Source organism: Oryza glaberrima, chromosome 5 (assembly GCF_000147395.1).
Source record: "Oryza glaberrima chromosome 5, OglaRS2, whole genome shotgun sequence".
NCBI lineage: Eukaryota > Viridiplantae > Streptophyta > Magnoliopsida > Poales > Poaceae > Oryza > Oryza glaberrima.
The window spans coordinates 12715110-12734650 of NC_068330.1; the positions used below are offsets into that span (position 1 = coordinate 12715110).

The 19541-nt window shown below is 41.6% G+C and overlaps 1 protein-coding gene across 2 annotated transcripts; it reads right to left on the reverse strand.

The window, feature by feature from the left end:
• Positions 1-8388: 8388 nt before the first annotated feature.
• Positions 8389-11852, reverse strand: LOC127772803 (uncharacterized). 2 transcript variants are annotated; one of them, XM_052298778.1, is made up of 3 exons: positions 10578-11852; positions 9796-9869; positions 8389-8811 (listed from the first exon to the last, which is right to left on the reverse strand). In XM_052298778.1, the coding sequence occupies exons 1-2, from the start codon at positions 11701-11703 to the stop codon at positions 9799-9801; spliced, it is 1197 nt and encodes a 398-aa protein (XP_052154738.1). In that variant the 5' UTR covers positions 11704-11852; the 3' UTR covers positions 8389-8811; positions 9796-9798. The 2 variants fall into 2 exon arrangements, with proteins under 2 accessions (XP_052154738.1, XP_052154739.1); XM_052298779.1 differs by lacking the exon at positions 9796-9869 and having other exon boundaries at positions 8392-8811; positions 10578-11850.
• Between the last annotated feature and the right edge of the window lie 7689 nt (positions 11853-19541).

Consider the following 19541-nt stretch of genomic DNA (forward strand, 5'->3'; position numbering starts at 1 on the left):
CCGCCAATCCCCTTTCACACCGCCGTGCGCCGCCGCTAGCGCCGCGTGCTGTAGCCGCCAGCCGCCAGCCCATGGACGAGCTCCTCCTCCTCCTCCTCCTCCTCCTCCTTCGCCGCCGATCACCAGCCCGCCGACGAGCTCCTCCAGCACGGCCTCACCGTCGCATACAGATGGCGGCCGGGTGGAGCGTGTGCCCCGTCGGCGACGCGCGGCGGCACGTCGAAGCCGAGCTCGCTGCCACCGTGCTAGAGTCCCTGACGAAGGAGGCTGCCGCGCCGCCCGCATGCCGCATCCACCCCTTACCCCTAGTTGCGCCGCGCCCCGCTGAGAAGAGGACAGGCCTGGCCGCCTGGATGGTTTGGCTCGCAAGCCTAACGAGCTAGCTCGAGCTTTCAAACGAGCCAAGCCGAGCTGGGTTTCTAGCTCGTTACGATAACGAGCCGAGCCGAGCCAGCTCCTATCTTAATGAGCTTGACCGAGCTGAGCTGGCTTGCTATCCACCCCTAGATATAGTATTATCTATGGTAAGTCTTAAATTTTGCATATATTTTTTATGCTATTTTCTTTGGTGGGTGTCATAAGGCGTATTGAAGGAAAATAAAACTCCTCAATTTAGGTAAGCAGGTACTCCCTCCGTTTCAGGTCATAAGACGTTTTGATTTTGGTCAAAGTCAAATTGCTTTAAGCTTGACTAAGTTTGTAGAAAAAAGTAGAAATATTTTCAACCCAAGACAAATTTATTATGAAAATATATTCAATTTTTTATTTGATGAAACTAATTTAGTATTATAAATATTACTATATTTGTTTATAAACTTAGTCAAATTTGAAACAGTTTGACTTTGACCAAAGTCAAAACGTCTTATAACCTAAAACGGAGGGAGTAAATATTTAGGACTGATGTAATATATTCGTAAATAACAAAATGATATGCAAATTGTAAAGTTACTTCCAAAAAAATTATCATATTTCTACAGGGAAGGACGAAGGAGTATTATACGTCTTTTACAAAAAGTACTACTAGATGGAATAATTCTGCTGGAGGTCATGGGTGGAGGGGTGGCTTTGGTCTTAATGCTGGTCCGAGTGGAGGTGGATTTAATGGCGCTGGGTTCTAGCATTCTTTAGGATCTGCTGCTCGGCCAGATGGAGGTGGAGTTGGTGCCGGAAACCTGGTTTTTGGTGTGGTACCAGGGATGTCTGCTCCTGTTTTCCCGGCTGCTGGCGGAGGTGTGTTGCTGGCTGGCGCTTTGCTGACTGGTGTTGCGCCAGGTGGTGGATTGCAGATGGCTGGTGATGGTGTGCTGACTGGGGTTTTGCCGGCTGGCGCTGTGCCGACTAGTGGTGCGCCGGGTGGTAGATTGCAGATGGCTGCCGGTGGTTTGCAGTCTGGTGCTTTGCTGACCGGTGGTGTGCCAGGTAGTGGGTTGCAGGCTGGCTTCCCGACGAATGGTGCTACTCCTGGTGCCGGGTCAGTTGGGGCAGGTGATCTTTTGCTAACTGGTGGTGTGTTGGCTGCTACATCGGCTGTTGCATCGGAGACTGTTTCATTAATGAAAATTGCTGATTCAAGTAAAGGAAACGCCCAACAGGATATGTTAAAGGTGGATGGAGGTGGGATTCAGACTAGAGGTTCGGGGGCAATGGTCTCCAATATTTCTAGTGGTCCTACTGCTGATGGTCCTGCTGGGGGTTCTGTACCTAGTGGAGGAGCTTTTGGTGCTTTTGCTCTTGCTCCTTCCGCTTCGGTATGTGGAGGTGGCAAGGAGTCTCAGGTTCATGGTGAGCCGGTTCAACATGAGATGGCAGCTTGTTTGGTTGATGTTGACAAAGGCAAGTCAAAGGTAGAAAGTAAAGGATCAGGTAAACCTTATTGCTTTAGATGTCTTACAAAGGGGCATACGATGCAGGATTGTTCTTCTAAGTTTTACTGTGAAATTTGTGAAAGTGTGGATCATGTTACTATCCGTTGCCCAACTTTTAGATCTACAGTTAAACCTACTGCTCAGTTATGTGGTTATGCTGCTGATGGTCTGGGTTTTTTTTTTCATATTCCTCTCTTAGCTGGTCATAAAATTAAACATGAGCCTAGGGCAGCTTTGATTAAGGTATCAAAGGGTAAGCTTTCTGTAAATGATGTTATAGCTGAGTTGGAAAGGTTAATTCCTGGTAGATGGAGGTGGGTTGTTCATGACAATGGTGATGATACTTTCTGCACCATGTTTCCGTCTGCTGCTGAATTAAGGCGAATGGTGGAATGGGGTAAGGTGCATACTAAGGTTGGTGAGGTTGAGATGGAGATAGTGGAGAGAGGTGTTGGTAATGAAGTTAAATATGTCATTCCAAAGGTTTGGGTGCAGTGTAAAGGTCTTCCCTCTGAATTAAGAGAGTACTTAATTATTTGGGCGGTTGGCTCTATTCTTGGCATTACAAAGGCTGTTGATATGCTCTTTACAAGAAGATATGATATTGCTCGTTTACAAGTTTTGGCCCTTGACCCATCTCTGATCCCTGATGTCGTTGATGTGGTTATTGGTGATCACTTGTATGAGTTGGCTTTTAAGGTGGAGCCTGAAAGTGGGGCTGACGAGCCTGTTCCGATGGAAATGGAAAATGTGGATGATGGTAATCTTGAGGAAAAGGATGATGGAAACATGAAACAGGTTTCAGGGAAGGAAGTTGGGGGTGATTCAGGGAACAACTCCATGATGGGTTCTGGTGGACAGTCTAGTGGAGTTGGTGGATCGTCCGTACCTTCTGCTCAGTTGAGTTTGTTACCTGAATATGATGGCTTGACTACTTCCGATGAGGAGTTTGATGGCCTGGAGGAAGAACCTGTAGTGGTTGAAAAGCTGAGAACTCAGGAAAGTCTAGGGTCAAAACTTGCTGCAATTCCTGAAGCAGTAATTTCACCTTCTAGGAAGAGCAAGAGAAGAGCAAGTGATAGCGATCAGATTGTTCTTGAAAGAGCTGAGAAGCTGAAAGCTGAAAAGAACTTGGTGAATATGCAGGCTAAAGGTAAGTCTCAAAATAATATTTCGTTTTTACAATTTACAAATGATCAGATATGTGCTTCTCTTGATAATCTTGGTGTCATTACTTTGGGTACGAATTTTTTATTAGATGATGTTATTAATGATTTAAAGAGTATAGAGGAGAAGAGATTAGGGAATTTTGTTTGTAGTTCAGTTAATCAAGCTACTACTTCAATTGTTGAGAGTAAGTTATTAGATGACCATTTGGATGATAATACTCTACTTCAACACTTATGTAGTGATATTATGGAAGAGGTGATGGATTTAAGTGGTGTAGATGATTATTATTCTCATGCCACTTTGAATTCTTTGGTCCCTTCTCCTAATACTAAGAAATCTGCTAAGAAGGGGAAGAAAAAGAAATCCATAAAACAATAGTTTCTTATGAAAGGTATTTTTTGGAATTGTGATGGGTTTAAGGACCCAAAAAAACATAAGTTCGTTTCTGATTTAACTAAGGAGCATTAGCTTGATTTTATTGCTTTGTCTGAGACTATTAAAAAAGATTTTTCTCCAAATGCACTTAAAAATCTTTGTGCTGGCAAGGAATTTTTGTGGCATTGCAAACCTCCCAAAGGTAGGTCTGGTGGTCTTCTATTGGGTATTAATCTACTTAATGTAGACATTGGCCTTATTGATGAGGGGGACTTTTATATTAAGTTCCATCTATGTAATAAAGTGGATAAGTTTAAGTGAGCTTTAGTTCTGGTTTATGGGCCTGCTCAGAATGAGTTTAAGGAACAATTCCTTGCTGAGTTAGTTAATATGTGCAGTCATGAAACCTTACCAATTCTTATTGGTGGTGACTTTAATATCCTGCGTAGCCATGATGAAAAAAACAATGATAATTATGATGATAGATGGCCTTTTCTTTTTAATGCTATTATTGATGGGTTATGCCTAAGGGAGATTCAAATGTCCGGTAGGAATTTTACTTGGACAAACAATTTAGCAAATCCAACATATGAGAAGCTTGACAGGGTTTTAATGTCTACAGAGTGGGAACAGAAATTTCCTTTATCTTATGTGGTGGCTCTTAATAGGGATATCTCTGATCATACCCCTTTACCGTTGAATACAAATTCTTCATCTCTGAGTAATGCTCAACATAGTTTTAAGTTTGAACTTGGTTGGCTTTTACGGGATGGTTTTGTTGAGATGGTGAAGGAAATTTGGTCTAGTGTTGACGAAGGCAATACTGCTATGGAGAGATGGCAGGCAAAAATTCGACGGTTACGACAGCATCTTAGGGGCTGGTCAAAACATACTAGTGGTTTATATAAAAAAGAAAAGAAAGAAATTTTAGATAAGTTGGATTTGCTAGATAAAAAGGCAGAAAATTCCCTTTTGAGTCCGGAAGAATTGGATTTTAGATGGTTTTATAGGAATAGATTATCCTCTATTCTGAGAGAGAGGAGGAGATCAAATGGTATCAGAGGGCTAAATCAAAGGATATTTTAGAGGGTGATTCTAATACAAAGTATTTTCATTTAGTTGCGAATGGAAAACATAGGAAAACTAGAATTTTTCAATTACAGGATGGTGACCATTTGATAGATGGTGATGCAAATTTAAAATCGCATATTACCACTTATTATAAGGGTCTTTTTGGCCTCCTGATGATTCTTTACTTCAATTTGATGAGAGTAGAGTTGCTGATATTCCTCAGGTCTCTCTTTTGAAGAATGAGGCTTTAACTCAGGATTTCACTGAAAAGGAAATTAAGAAGGCTATTTTTCAGATGGAACATAATAAAGCGCCGGGTCCTGATGGTTTTCCTGCTGAATTTTATCAAGTTTTTTGGAATGTCATAAAGAATGACTTACTTGACCTGTTTAAAGAGTTTCACAATGGATCTTTGCCTCTATTCTCGCTTAACTTTGGTACTATCATTCTTTTACCTAAGTGTGTAGAGGCCATGAAAATTCAACAATATAGGCCTGTATGCTTACTTAATGTTAGTTTCAAGATTTTTACCAAAGTTGCCACAAATAGAGTAATGAGTGTCACCCAGAAAGTCATTAATCCTACTCAAACTGCTTTTATTCCTGGGAGAAATATCATGGAGGGTGTGGTTATATTGCATGAGACTTTACATGAATTGCATCGTAAAAATAATAGTGCTGTAATTCTAAAGATTGATTTTGAGAAAGCCTATGATAAGGTTAAATGGAGATAATTTCCAAACTCATAAAGGCCTTAGACAAGGGGATCCGTTATCTCCAATTCTTTTTAATATAGTAGCTGATATGTTAGCTTTGCTAATCAAAAGGGCTAAAGATAATGGTTCACTTAATGGGGTAATTCCTCATCTTGTGGATGATGGTTTATCCATTTTGCAATATGCAGACGATACTATTATTTTTTTGGAGCATGACTTACAATAAGCAAAGAACTTGAAATTGATTTTATCTGTGTTTGAAAAATTATGTGGCCCGAAAATTAATTTCCACAAAAGTGAGTTATTTTGTTTTGGTCAGGCGAAAGATTGCTATGATCAATATTCGAGTATCTTTGGTTGTAAGCTTGGGTCTTTCCCTGTTAAATATCTGGGTATTCCAATGCATTTCAGGAAGCTAAGTAATAATGATTGGAAGGTTATTGAACAAAGAATAGAGAGAAAACTTAGTAGTTGGAAAGGAAAACATATGTCTGTTGGAGGTAGATTGGTTTTGATTAATTCCGTCCTTTCTAGTTTAGCTATGTTCATGATATCTTTCTTTGAGATTCCGAAAGGGGTTCTTCAAAAGATTGATTATTATAGATCACGTTTCTTCTGGCAAGGGGATGATCATAAAAGGAAATACAGATTAACTAGATGGGATATAATTTGTCAACCCAAAGATCAGGGTGGTTTGGGTGTTCATAATTTAGAGATTCAAAATATATGCCTGTTAAGTAAGTGGTTATATAAGTTAATTAATGAGAATGGTGTGTGGCAAGATTTATTGAAGAGAAAGTATCTTCATAATAAGTCTATAACCCAAGTGGATAGGAAACAAGGTGATTCTCATTTTTGTCAGGGCTCATGAAAATAAAAAACACATTTTTAAGTATGGGCTCTTGGATTGTGAATGATGGTCAACATATAAGATTTTGGGAGGATAAATGGGTAGGAAATATAGCCTTCAGAGATAAGTATCCTTCTTTATATGCTATTGTCAGAAGAAAGAGTGCTACTATTGCCAGTGTTATGGCATCGGTTCCGCTAAATATTTCTTTTAGGAGAGCTTTAGTTGGACAGAACCTAACTCTTTGGTATGATTTATGTACTTCTACAGCTCACATCCAGTTGGATGATTCTTCTGATTGTTTTAGATGGAATTATCATCAGAATGGCCAGTTCTCTATTAGATCAATGTACTTAGCTTTAATTAATAATGGTTACATTGACAGAAATAAGTTTATTTAGAAGCTTAAGATCCCGCTTAAGATTAAGATCTTCATGTGGTACTTGCTTAAGGGTGTCGTGTTAACCAAGGATAATTTAGCAAGACGAAATTGGAATGGGTGTTTACGATGTTGTTTTTGCATGAAAAATGAGTCTATTCAACATTTGTTTATGGATTGTCATTATGCAAAGTTTATTTGGAGAGCGGTGCAATTCTCTTTTGGTTTATACCTCCCTAGAAGTATATCTCATATGTTTAACGGTTGGCTTCAGGGTGTGGACAAGGAAAAGAGTAAACTGATACTTGTTGGTGCCTCGGCTTTATATTGGGCTCTGTGGTTGTGTAGAAATGATAGGGTTTTTGATAAATCACCATCTATTTCCTATATGCAGGTAATTTTCAGGGCAACATATTGGCTTCGACTGTGGGCCCAACTACAAAAGTGTGAGGAAGATAGAGAATTCCTGTCTGTTGCATGTCGTAACCTTGAGTCAACGGTTATGCAACTTTTTACCAACCATGGATGGAGATTCACCAATAGACTGGAATAATGTTTTCCTTATTATGTTAGGATTTCTTTTATTTTTGGTTGGTGTGCTTGTTTAATTTTGGACTGCGCCTTTTAGTGTGCTACTTCTTATAATAATTGGCTGTAGCTCTCATAAGCAAAGGTCGGAATGTTTCATTCCATTATCTAAAAAAAACATAAACACATGTAGGTAGCCACTGCTGGGCTTGTCCGCGAAGGATGACGGCGCGGCGTGCACAATTCGGCAACTTGCAGCCGCCGCACTCGCGCGCAGGCGTACAACGTTTGCAATACATGGATTCAAGGCATGAACAACGGCTGAAAGCTACAATATTATATATAAATCCATGCAATACATGTTGCGTATACTGTATAGTGTGTACGCACATATATGTGTATCATCATGAAATGGATGTCGATGTCGTTTTCGTTTCCGAATTCCGAACGAATATTCTAGCTAAGTGATCGATATGCAGCTCGCCTCGATCGATTCTCAGGTCGCAACGCGGGCAACGGCGGCCACATATCTTTACGATTGGTGTGTGTTCATGTTCAGCGAAAAATTAAGAAATACAAAATCAATTGAGTTAGTAAATTAAGGCACTAAATAGTTAATCTTTTTTTCTAGAAAGAGAGGGCGAAGCTTTCCCATTTCAGTTAGCGAAAATAGTAGGATGGTCCACGCATTACACGGCTAGCATCTATATAAAATTATCTAAATATTAATAAATCGAACCTTATTATCACATGGCTTTAGTCTATAAAATTCACCCCAGCTGCCACCTGATCTTACACCTCTGCCACCAATTTACCTTCTAATTTTTAGTTTTTATTGTCTCACTAGGTTATGATTTTATCGCTTTTAGAAGTCCCATCAAACACAATCACCTACTCATTTATGACCCGCTTGCTGCCCCCTCTACTCTTCATTGTCATTGGGATTTTAACGGCCAAATCGTTTTGCTTATCCTTATGCTTATTCGTACCAATTATTAGCAAAAACAAAAGAAAAATCTGATTTTTGGGTAAAACTTTTATATGTCCGATGCTGTTGCAATGCTAAGCATTAAAACTATGGTCCTGGTTGAACCTTAGCACCCGGCATATTTCAATAAAAGGGTTACAAATCAAGAGGCTTACTGAGTAATGTAGTGTTAATGATATGATCCACTTTATCTGTCATAATGCTAAGGTAGTTTTTTCGATCCAATGTACTTCCTCTGTTTCACAATGCAAGTTATTCTAGCATTTTCCACATTCACATTAATGTTAATGAATCTAGATAGATATATATGTCTAGATTCATTAACATCAATATGAATGTGGGAAATGCTAGAATAACTTATATTGTGAAACGGAGGAAGTAGTATCAAAGATTCATAATTTTAGTATATAATACTGTGGTATTTCAGATAGACGGTTGCTAGTTATAAACATAAATGATTGCACCTAGATTAGTAAATAAATGAATTATAGTTATGCTGTGGGCATAGCAAATCAAACCATAATTTTGTTGGTGCCAATTCTGAACACATAAAATGCTACTGAAATGAAAAATATTGTGCATGGCCTGGTAATGCTTAGCCTAATGTTCAGTTCACTTTAGTAGAAAGCAAGTCAGGGCATCAGTCGTTATGTCTTATACCAGGAAACCTTGAGTACATAATTCCTACGAGTCAACTTCACAATTGACAAGTGGACTAAATAAATAGAGGGTCAGCTTCCAGTTTCTACATTGGGCCATTGGCACATATCTTCATAGGCCACACAGCCACCACCACCACATACAAAATGGAAGATCATGCACCAGCAATCCATCTCTGCGCCTTACCAATAAGAGTCAAAGTCTAGATACCTGCAGGAGAACAATTCCATCAGTCATTCTGGTATTTACAGTCACAAAGTTATATCACTTTTTTTTTTGGTGCAATGCAAACTGCAACTACTATTTTCAGCATTGTGAACCGCACATCAAATTTCCAAAGTTGAATAATGTCAGTATTATTACCAGGCAAAAACAAAAAGAAGAAACAGTGAACAACGATAGAGGAACAATTGAATTGTTGGAACTATTCTCGAACTTTGGCTACATCTATCTAGCAACTAAAGGATTACTACTTCACTGCTTCATTTTGGCAGATGAGGGGCACAACCACACATAGCAGGTAGAAAGTAGAAACACCTGTTTCTAGTTCATACGTATTCTTTCAGAAATTTAAGAACCAATCAATAATTACTATGTTCAAATTAAAAGTTGTCGGAGAGGCATAAGGACACCAGCCATGTATGATTACTACCGTTTGTGATTGTACACTCAACTCTTTCTAATGTGTATCTCAATATCTCATAAGTGAAACCTCTTTTGGTCGACAAATATCATTTATCTTAGCATGGCACCAAAACAAACCTTACCAGTTTTTCTTAAACCATAATTCCTGCCATTGAAAAATTTAGTACTAAGAAATAGAAAAACTATGAACATTCAGAATGCAAGTGAGGGATCTAGTTAATTTCATCTTGAACTAGAGCTCCAAGCACCTATCAAGGAATTCTTTACTGTAGTTAGTTATCTATTTTATTTTAGAAATACGGTGGTCATCTGACAAAATCATAATCAGACAGGTACTTCTTTAATCACAAATCACCATGCAAAGCCGGCTGTGTTTGGAGGTGGGTGTTGGGAACCCATCTCCCATGCACGGAAAACGGAGTGGTCCATTAGCGCGTGATTAGCCATTAGCGCGTGATTAGTTAAGTATTAGCTATTTTTTTAAAAAAAATGGATCAATATGATTTTTGTAAAGAACTTTTGTATAGAAATTTTTTGCAGAAAACATACCGTTTAGCAGTTTGAAAAGCGTGCGCACGGAAAACGAGATGGGAGTGTTGGGAACTTCCTCTTGCAAACACACCCTAACCCAAAATAGTAGACTCCACACATTAAAAAAACACACGTACTGGAGATATCACAAATGTAAACTGAATAAAATTCTAAAGGGAAGCAAATATTCCTCGAAAATTTATGTTAATAAACCTTTTAACTATGGGTGCACAAGTTAACTAAAATTATTCTGCTGCACTGACCGTGTGTATATAAATGGACTAGAGTAATGCATCCTCAAGCTAACATAATCTAGTAAAAAAAAATTAGAACTTCGTTGACAAGCAGAATGTTATCCTAGAAAAAAGATAATACAAAAAATATATGTATATATATTTCTTCCTGGTGCAAATTAATACATTTCTATGCAGGTGCAAATTAATTTCTTACTGGTGATGCTTCTGACTTTTTACCCTCTTTTGACAAGACTGAACATTAATTTTTCGAGTAAATAAAAACAAAATACCATGCAATTATTTTCCATGACAAATCTAAATACTTCTACATCTTGCAATGTTCAAAATTCAAAACAAGGTGGACCGCAAGGCTTCTAAAATGTCATCTCGCTCAAACAGGTATTGAATGAAAAAAAAAAACAGTGTTACCTTCTGAAATGAGCGAACAAATTACTTATTTGAGACGCCAGATGATTCAAATCTAGATTCTGTGCTTTTTATTTCGTGTTTATACAACTACACCTATTAATCTGTTATGCAGTTAAATGCTGAAAACATAAGTACCTGCAACATAAGTACTTGCATAGGGATGAATTGGGGCGATGACACAACTTTCCCAAACTTTCTTGGCCTGCAACGAATCAAGTTGGAGCATGAAGACACTGTGAGCAGCCCATACAAACATCACCTTTATATCCTGAGCATACCCCAGCTTTGTTACATACTCTACATTCAACCTAATCTCCGGGTTAAGAACATTCTTCAGCTCATACGTCTTCTGCAGCACCCACTTGGCAACACCTTCAGAACAGACTTTCCTCTCCCACATTTGAAGGCTTCCGCGAGAGAAAGTGGCGACGTGAAGACAATCACCTTCTGTCAGCCAGGTCTGAGTGTAGCAATTTGGATCGGAATCGGAGGGCCACTCAATCACGGCGGGGGTTTGATAATCCAAATCAAACTGAAGAATGGTACTCCCATGATCACCAGAAGCCATCCAATACAGGGCATGGCCAACAAGTATGCCAGGATCACGAAAGAAAAACACCAAGAAGGGAGCAGCTACTGAGATGAGATCACTCCATTTGCCGGACTCCGAGCAGTAAACGCAGGCGAACATCTGTGTGTTGTTGCCGGCGACGCCTACCAACACCACCTTGAAGGGGCAAGAGCTGAACCCGTCGTCGGCAGTGGCAGCAGACAGCACTGCCCCATTCCAAATGATCTTCTCCTTGCTGTCAATCTCCGGCGGAACGGCCACCCGGCGGTGGTCGCCGTTGTCGGGGACCCACACAAGGATCTCATTCTTGGCCCGGTTGAAGAGGAGGACGCGGCCATGGCGGCAGCCGTAGAAGCGCCACTGGCCGCCCTCGTCCTCGGCGAGCCGCAACCTGAAGCGCTCCCGTGGGATGAGATCCGGCGGATCCAGAACGGACCGGAAGAAGGGGTATCCGAGGTAGTCCTCGAAGACGCCGATGAGGGGTGGATTCCGGTGGCGGGCGCGGAAGCGGCGGTGGAAGGCGGGGTCGGTGACGAGGCGGCGCCAGCGCTTGCAGACGAGGGAGGCGCGGGGGAGCGAGGAGGGACGCGGCGGGAGGCGGAGGAGGATCTCCGAGAGGAGGTCGTCGTCGTCCGGCAGGGTCACCGGCGGCGCCACTGAGGTGCCGCGGCGACGGCGGAGGCGGTTCATCTCGCACGCAGCGTTGGGGTTTGGCTTGGGGGCGGCGGTGCGGTGGTGGGGAAGAGCTGGTGGGCCGGGGCTGGCGGCGGCCGGCGCCGGCGCCGGCGAACGGTGGATGGTGTGGCACTGTGGCAGTCTGTTTCGCCTTCTCCTCGGCCAATCAAAAACGATTTTTGCGGACGACCTTATTTTTCAGGAATATTTTTATTTTTTGAATTTTTTATTTCTAATTTTAAAATAAACCCTCTCAAAACTAATTTTCAAGATCTTAATTTTTAGCATGCTAGCCGGACTAGCTTGGTAAAATAACACTATCATATCAGTCTGGCTAATGTGCAATGTTATTTGATCACGCTGGTCTCATTGGTGTGGTGGTAGCGTTATTTGGTCACGCCACGTGACAGGACAAAACTATCACGCTGGTTGTGTGTGGTGTTTAGTATTATTTTACCACGCCGGATGAACTAGCATATTCTGAAAATAAGTTTTGAAAGTATCTAGTTTTAAATTTAAAAATCTAAATAGTTCAAAAAATATAAAAAATATATTTTTTCATGTGGAGTAAAAACATTTTTTTAAGGCCGTGTTAGATGAGGTTTGGAACTTCTCCACTTACCAAGTAAAAGGAAGTGGCAAATTAACACATGATTAATTAAATACTTTCTCTTTTTCAAAATATAAATATTTTTAGCTATAAATTTGTCTGTTCAGAACAAATGTTGCTATATTTTGGAATGGAGGTAGTATTAGATAAAAACTTGAAAAATGGATTAATTGATTTTTAAAGCAACCTTTTTATATAAACTTTTTTGTAAAAAACATATCATTTAACAGTTTAGAAAAACACGCATACCGAACCAGAGATAGTTAAGTTGGGAAAGTTCCCACATCCTTAAGATGCTCACATGTAAAAAGAGTTAGGAGACCCGCATGTATTTTTTTCACCCAGCTCAATTTTTTTTAAGTAAATTACACCTATGGTACAACAACCTGGCAGGTGGATGCGATATAGTGTAAGAACTTGAGAATTAAATATCCAATTACAACAACTTAACAAGTGGAAGCGTTCTAGTATAAGAACTTAATAATTTATTAGTATTTTGGTACATCAACTTGGCTAAGCATATGCTAAGTAAATTTTTTTCAACATATCAATATGCCATTACATAGTAATCCTACGGACATTACCTTATAATATTGAATTTAATCTTTAAGAATTATACTGTACATACAATTTACATCCAATTACCTTTTAAGAATTTTTTGTTTTCTTCACCTTCTCAAATATCAACCGAAATATAATAATTTCTATATCCAGTTTAATTGACTTTCAGCTATCAGTTATTAGGATAAAAATATAAATATTCTTATACAAATACACGCTAGTATATTGTCAAAATAAGTACTTAAAATTGAATCTATATAAAAAAATGCTCCAAATAATTAAATTGTCGCATATCTTCTTAGGTTATTGTATCAAAATCATACCTATCTTGCAAGTTGTTGCATTTATATGATCACTTATAAAATTTTTATACTACTAAATTGCACCTACCTACCAAGTTGTTGCACTAAAACACTCATTTCTCAAGTTTTTGTACTAAATTGCACTCATCTGCCAAGTTAATGCACCGTGGGTGTAATTTACTCATTTTTTCCTATATCTTCATCTCCATCCTAACTTTTTCTCTCCCATTGTGTTCGGAAGTCTAGGTTCTCATCTCCTACTCCCTCTTTTTTCATGCACCCAAGCTTACCGAATTACTATAGAAAAGGAGGAGCTTGCTTCACTCTCAACACACAGCAAAGTGGAGTACAACTCACTTTCATGTTTAGGCTGCTCTATAGTAGAGTTATAATATAGTAAAATAGTGAGAGGAAGCTCTTGAAGGAGTTGCCCAATGGTCGGAGTTTTCTCCTAGGAGTCCTAGAGGAGTGCTAGAGATGTCAGCATTCTTTCCAAGGGAGACCTAGAGGAGGGTCGAAGATGTCGGTGTTTACACCCAAATTTGGCACCTATGGATGAAATAGGTGAAAATTGCCAAAGTTTGGAAAGTGCTGGGTTTCCTTCACAGGGCCGGTCAGACCGCAGGTATGTGGGTGGTTTGACCGTAGCCTGAACTCCGGTCTGATCGCAGGTGTTGATGATCGTTAGCGATCAGTTTCGACCATCAGTATTACCAAAATAGAAGGGAACTAGTTATGCTTGCAATGCATTTATATGTTAGAATAATAATATTCCACTAGTATTAGGTTCACTAACCTTTTGCAGAGAATAACCATAAAGTGGAGCAGAATCGACATCAATTCAGACGATAAATCAATCGGACGATGTCGAGAATCAAACTTATTCATGAATGGGCCAAGAACTCAAAATTAACACGACGAATTGGGCCAAAATTCACAAGTCTGCGGAGAGGAGCAGTAAAGGAGGCCACCAGCCAAATTGTGGGCTAGATGGGCCGGCCCCTGGTTCGGCCGAACCCACCTGGCCACCGTTGGATCCAGGTTTTGGCTGGACGGCTAAGATGAAGCCCCTATGACGGTTGGAGGGTAATTCCGACCATTCCAACCGTCGTAACCGTCATAGTTCAGCTATAAAAGGGCTTCACCTCCTGACTTCCTCCACACGCCTCAAGCATATTCTCTCAAGTTTAGTTTAGTGTTCTTAAGCTAGTGGAATAGGAATAGAGTAGAAATCAGAGTCCGGAAGCCTTCAGAAGAGTTCGGTTATGGCTCTAGTAGCTCTTCTCTTCTCTTTTGTAAGCTTTGTACTTTATTTAGAATACTCTTCTTTATACATTTATACATTTATGGAATTGAAATACTTTCCGAGTATATGATTGCCAACTTTACATTATGTTCATGTTATATTGAATATACTGCTAGCTTATCTAGGAGATGCTTTAGTGCGGGTATAATATTTGCGTATGCAATTGCTCTATGCCATGACGATGATATTAGAGTAGTATCTGGTAGTTTAGACGTGGTGTCTAGCTTACGGGATATCATTATTTGGGGTTATATGCTGCGGATGAGATGTGGGCCGCTGATAGTGACAGCTGCAGGATCGAGATGTCGACTAGAGGGGGGGTGAATAGGCGATTTAAAACTAAATAACACCTAATCAAATCTAACCTAAGTTGCTAGGCTTGGTGAGGGTGAACTCTAACTAAGCAACTAAGTTATGTTTTGCAAATCTAGGGTGATAGTGGCTCAAATATATCTCTAGGAAAGTAAATCACGCTCCTATGTCGATGTTTTGCAATCCTAGGGTGATATGATCTCAAGTGTGTCTCTACAAATGTAAATTGCACAAATGTAAATGCGACAATCAAATGAGACAATGAGACAAGAGATTTTTCACCGAGGTTCGGAAACTCGCCGGTTTCCTACTCCCCGTTGAGGCGAGCCCAACTCCACCGCTCAACCACGAAGCCACCGCACGCCCCCTTCGTCAAGGGGTGGGCAAGGCGGGAGCCGGCCCACGGAGAGGACTACCCAAGCCTCGATCACTCGGGGTAGTTCTTCCTTCACTCCGAAGGTGGTGAACTCCAAACACTCACAAACCGGCGCCGGGCCTCCTCCACAATCTTCTCGGAGAGGTCACCGGGCAACTCCTCCACAAGCCGTCTAGGAGGCGGCAACCTCCAAGAGTAACAAGCAATGACCCGGTGTGGAGATGATCAAGTGCCACACTAGCTCTACAATGGAAGCAAATGCACTTGACTCTTGGCTAAACAACCCTCTAACACACTAGATGGATGAACACAAAGCTCAAGTGAGTGTGAGAGAGGTGCAAGGAGTGTATGCAATTGAATTGGGTGCCAAGAGAGCCCCCTTGTTGTTGGTGGGGGAGTATTTATACTCCCACCCACCAAAACTAGCCGTTGGGGGCGAAATCCCCCAACTCTGTGCTCTGCCGGTCTGACCGGAGGTATGCGGCCGGTCAGACCGTGCTACTCTGCAACGGCTAGAAAACTAGCCGTTGTAGCCCTGTTAGAGGGCCCCATCGGCCTGGCTGGTCAGACCGCCATCGGCTCGGTCTGACCGACTACGGCTCCGTCGGCTCTGTATCGGCCATCCCGAGCAGCATCATCTCGGCCTCCAGGAGGCCAGTCTGACCGGGAAAGTGCCGCCGGTCAGACCGCCACTATCTAGCCGGTCTGACCGGCCAGGGCACGCCGGTCAGACCGCCACTATTGGCCGGTCTGACCGCCCCTGGTCAGGCCGAACCCAGTGAATTTGTGTAATGAAAAAGAGAGCACAAATGAAAATGCAATGACCTAATATGGCAATTAAAATCATCTCTTTGCTAGGTCATTACCCCTCTTAATAGTACGGCGAAACTAAAATTAAACTAGCAAATTTGATCGCCCTACACCTTGATCAATTCTAAATTAAAGCGCTAGTTATACCATTTTCTTTCCCTTTGCTTTGCGCCGTCAATTTTAATCCATCAATAATCATCCATGCGCACATGTGACGTGGACCTAACTTAAAATGTATAGCTCAAAGACAACGGTTAGTCCACAATTAGTGCTTGTCATTAATTACCAAAATTAACACCGGGGCCTAGATGCTTCAATCTCCCCCTTTTTGGTAATTGATGACAAACACCACAAATATATATAATCAAACATAGAGCACATGGACATATATTGTATTGACAAGCAAAAGCTCCCCCTAAACATATGCATAACAATCACAAATAGCAAATATGGAGCCAATGCACAATTCAATTTCACATTTCAACATATCACAAACACAAGAGCAATATCTCAATGTGAACTTCAAGAAATATTCATTCATGAGCATAAGATGGTCACAAATATATCAATGTCACACCAACCATCCATCATAGCACAAGTTCACATTAAGACCACATAAAGGGCTCACAAATAAATATAGGCTATTACAAGACCACGAAGGGTCCAAATGACATAGAGAACAACAAAACGAAAAAGGAACACACAATATAGAGTAATAGCCCATACCCATACCAAATATAGCCGAATCCTCCTTAACCTATTAAATATGAGGTGACTAACCTCACTACTACTAGTCCCAACCCACAAAACATAAAACACGCTATTCTCCCCCTTTTGGCATCAAGCACCAAAAAGGTCTTCACTCTTGTGGAGGAGAAGGAGGACGCGCCGAAGTGGAAGGATGAGAAGCATCACGGCGGTGATGATAGACAAAAGCTTGGGTACTCTCCAAGGTTTGGACGCGAGAATCCAATACACCCACCCTAGTATGCAATCTTCCCACCGAAGTATTCAAGTTGCCAACATCGGTGCGCAAGCCACAAACATCCTCATGCAATGCTTCATGCCCGGTGAATAAGCGTTGAATGCTTTCACTTAGGGTATTAATAGCCCCAAGGACCGGGTTGAAGAAGTCATTTAGTTGCATTCCAAAGTAGGCATATTGTGGATGGAATAAAGTACTTGGATCGTACCCTTGAGGAGGAGGGGGGGCTGCACTTGAGCTTGCACCTTGATCAAAAGTTGGTTGGCGCACACGAGGAGCTCTAGGGGAGGAGAGTTGGAGACGAGGCTTGTACTCCTTATGTTCTTTTAAATTGTGACCAATTTGTCCCAACTTGCTTTGAATCAACCTCATTATGTAGGGAGCATAATAGATTCCTTGTCCAATAGTCCCCTTTGAGATGGCAATCTCCTTCATTATAAGGTTGATAACGTCAAACCGACGACCATCCATAACGGCATCAATAACATGCCAAGCAACTCCGCGTATGTCATCATTGTTGCCGCATCTTGGGAGGATGGTGGCCCTTACTATGCGGTTGATCACACTTGGGAGAGCCCTTAAACCCGCCACCTTTCCATATGTTTGCCTTCCCCCTTCTTCATAAAACTGAGAAAAGTGATCGATGGGGAAGGGATTGTGGGTGTGCTCATCACGAAGGTCATCCCCGTTATTGAAGCGAATGTGCAAGAGCTCCTTGAATTCACGGCGGTTGATAGAGCATCGGAGGGTCCCCGACATCCACTTCATTGCATCACAATCGCCGGACACCCATACGGTGGCATAGAATTGCCGGATGAGATCTTCATCAAAAGGTTGCTTCATGGTGACAATTCTATCAATCCCAACGGTCCGGAACATCTCTTGCAAATTCTCAAACTCCGGTGTCTCACCAATGTGCCTCCAAGAGATCCATTTGTGTTCGGCGAAGGCTTTGTTGGCATACACTTGTACATACACGGACTTTTGGAACCGTGTATGAAATCTTGGATCATTACAATCGTTAGGCCTCCGGAATTGATCATGATGACGGAGGATAGTGTATTATTGAGCATTCCTCAAATTAAGCACAAATTGGATGGAGGAATTGAGAGGACTCCCATCATCACTTGCCTCATCATCTTCACCATTTCCACTCTCATTGTCATCATCATCATCACTTACTTCCATCTCATCACCCTCAACATTTTCCATATTGTCCTCATCACTTTGAACATACTCATCTCCGCTTGATTCCTCATTCTCACTAACGGGATCGGGCGTGGGAGCACGACGACCATGCCGAGTGTAGGGAGGCATAGCTGAAAAACAACGAGCAAAGGATGGATGAGCAACAATTTTAGAAACCACATAGTGAAGTGGGAGGAAGGGCGAGTGCTGCCTGTCAGGGGCGGTCAGACCGAGAGCCACGGCCGGTCAGACCGACGGCTCAAGGCCGGTCAGACCGACGGCTCACGGCCGGTCAGACCGCGTCCGGTCGGACCGCCACTGACACGAGCACACCCAAATCCTTCCACAATCCACACAAATGATTCTAAAAATTGCTAGAACAGTGTTGCACAAGATTGGAACTAGAACATCAAGGTGTAGGTTTATTGAAGCAATGGGGAAACTACCCTTAACCCTAAAGATTGAAATAGACCGATTTGAGAGCAATGCACAAGAGGGAGAGGGATTTATCGGTTGAAGGAGTTGAATCACACCAAGAAACTATCCTCTATTGGTGCAAATCGATGAACACCTCTTCCTTCACCTAGGGTTCCATGCCATGGATCACAAACTCAATAAGAACTCAAATCAATCCATGGAATAGAGAGGAAGATGAGGAGATTCACTTATGGTGTAACCGGAGTGATTTTGACGGTTGAACCGGATGGATTTGGTGGAGGGAGGTGGCTAGGGTTTGGGAGAGGAGAGAGGAGGAGTTTTTTCGAGTTGGAGAAGAGAAGAGATGAGATGGGATAAGGAGGGGTCGGGTAGAAGGAGGAGGAGGAAGAAAGGACAAAGTCCTGGGCCCACCATCCCTGGCCGGTCAGACCGGCTATACGCGGCCGGTCAGACCGCCAGGGTGCAGCCGGTCAGACCGGTCCCTAGTGGCCGGTCAGATCGCCGCCACCAGGCCGGTCAGACCGCGCATATAGCGCCGGTCAGACCGCCTGGCCCCCAGCCGACTGTACACAATAAAATTCAACAAAAATTTGATTTTTAGAGCAATTTTGAAATATGTGAGTTGAAATATTGCCAACCATTCATAATATTTGAAATTTATGAAGATTTGCAACAAAACTCACTTGAGTGCTAGGAGGTGACCATTTATGGTCTATAGGGGTTTTTGGGCGAATTTGATTTTCAAACAACTTTTGGAATATTTGGTTTTTGAATATGATTTGAATACTAAAAACATTTCAAATCCTCCTCTCTACCAACTTCTTTTTGAAACTTTTCTCAGATTCCTTCTCAAACTCATTTTGGGGTTTAATCTCATTTTGGCCAAAAACAAGAATCTAGATTCTTCAAAAGAGAGCCAAAATAGCATTTTTCATTCAAAAATCATTTTTCTAGCAATGTGAGGC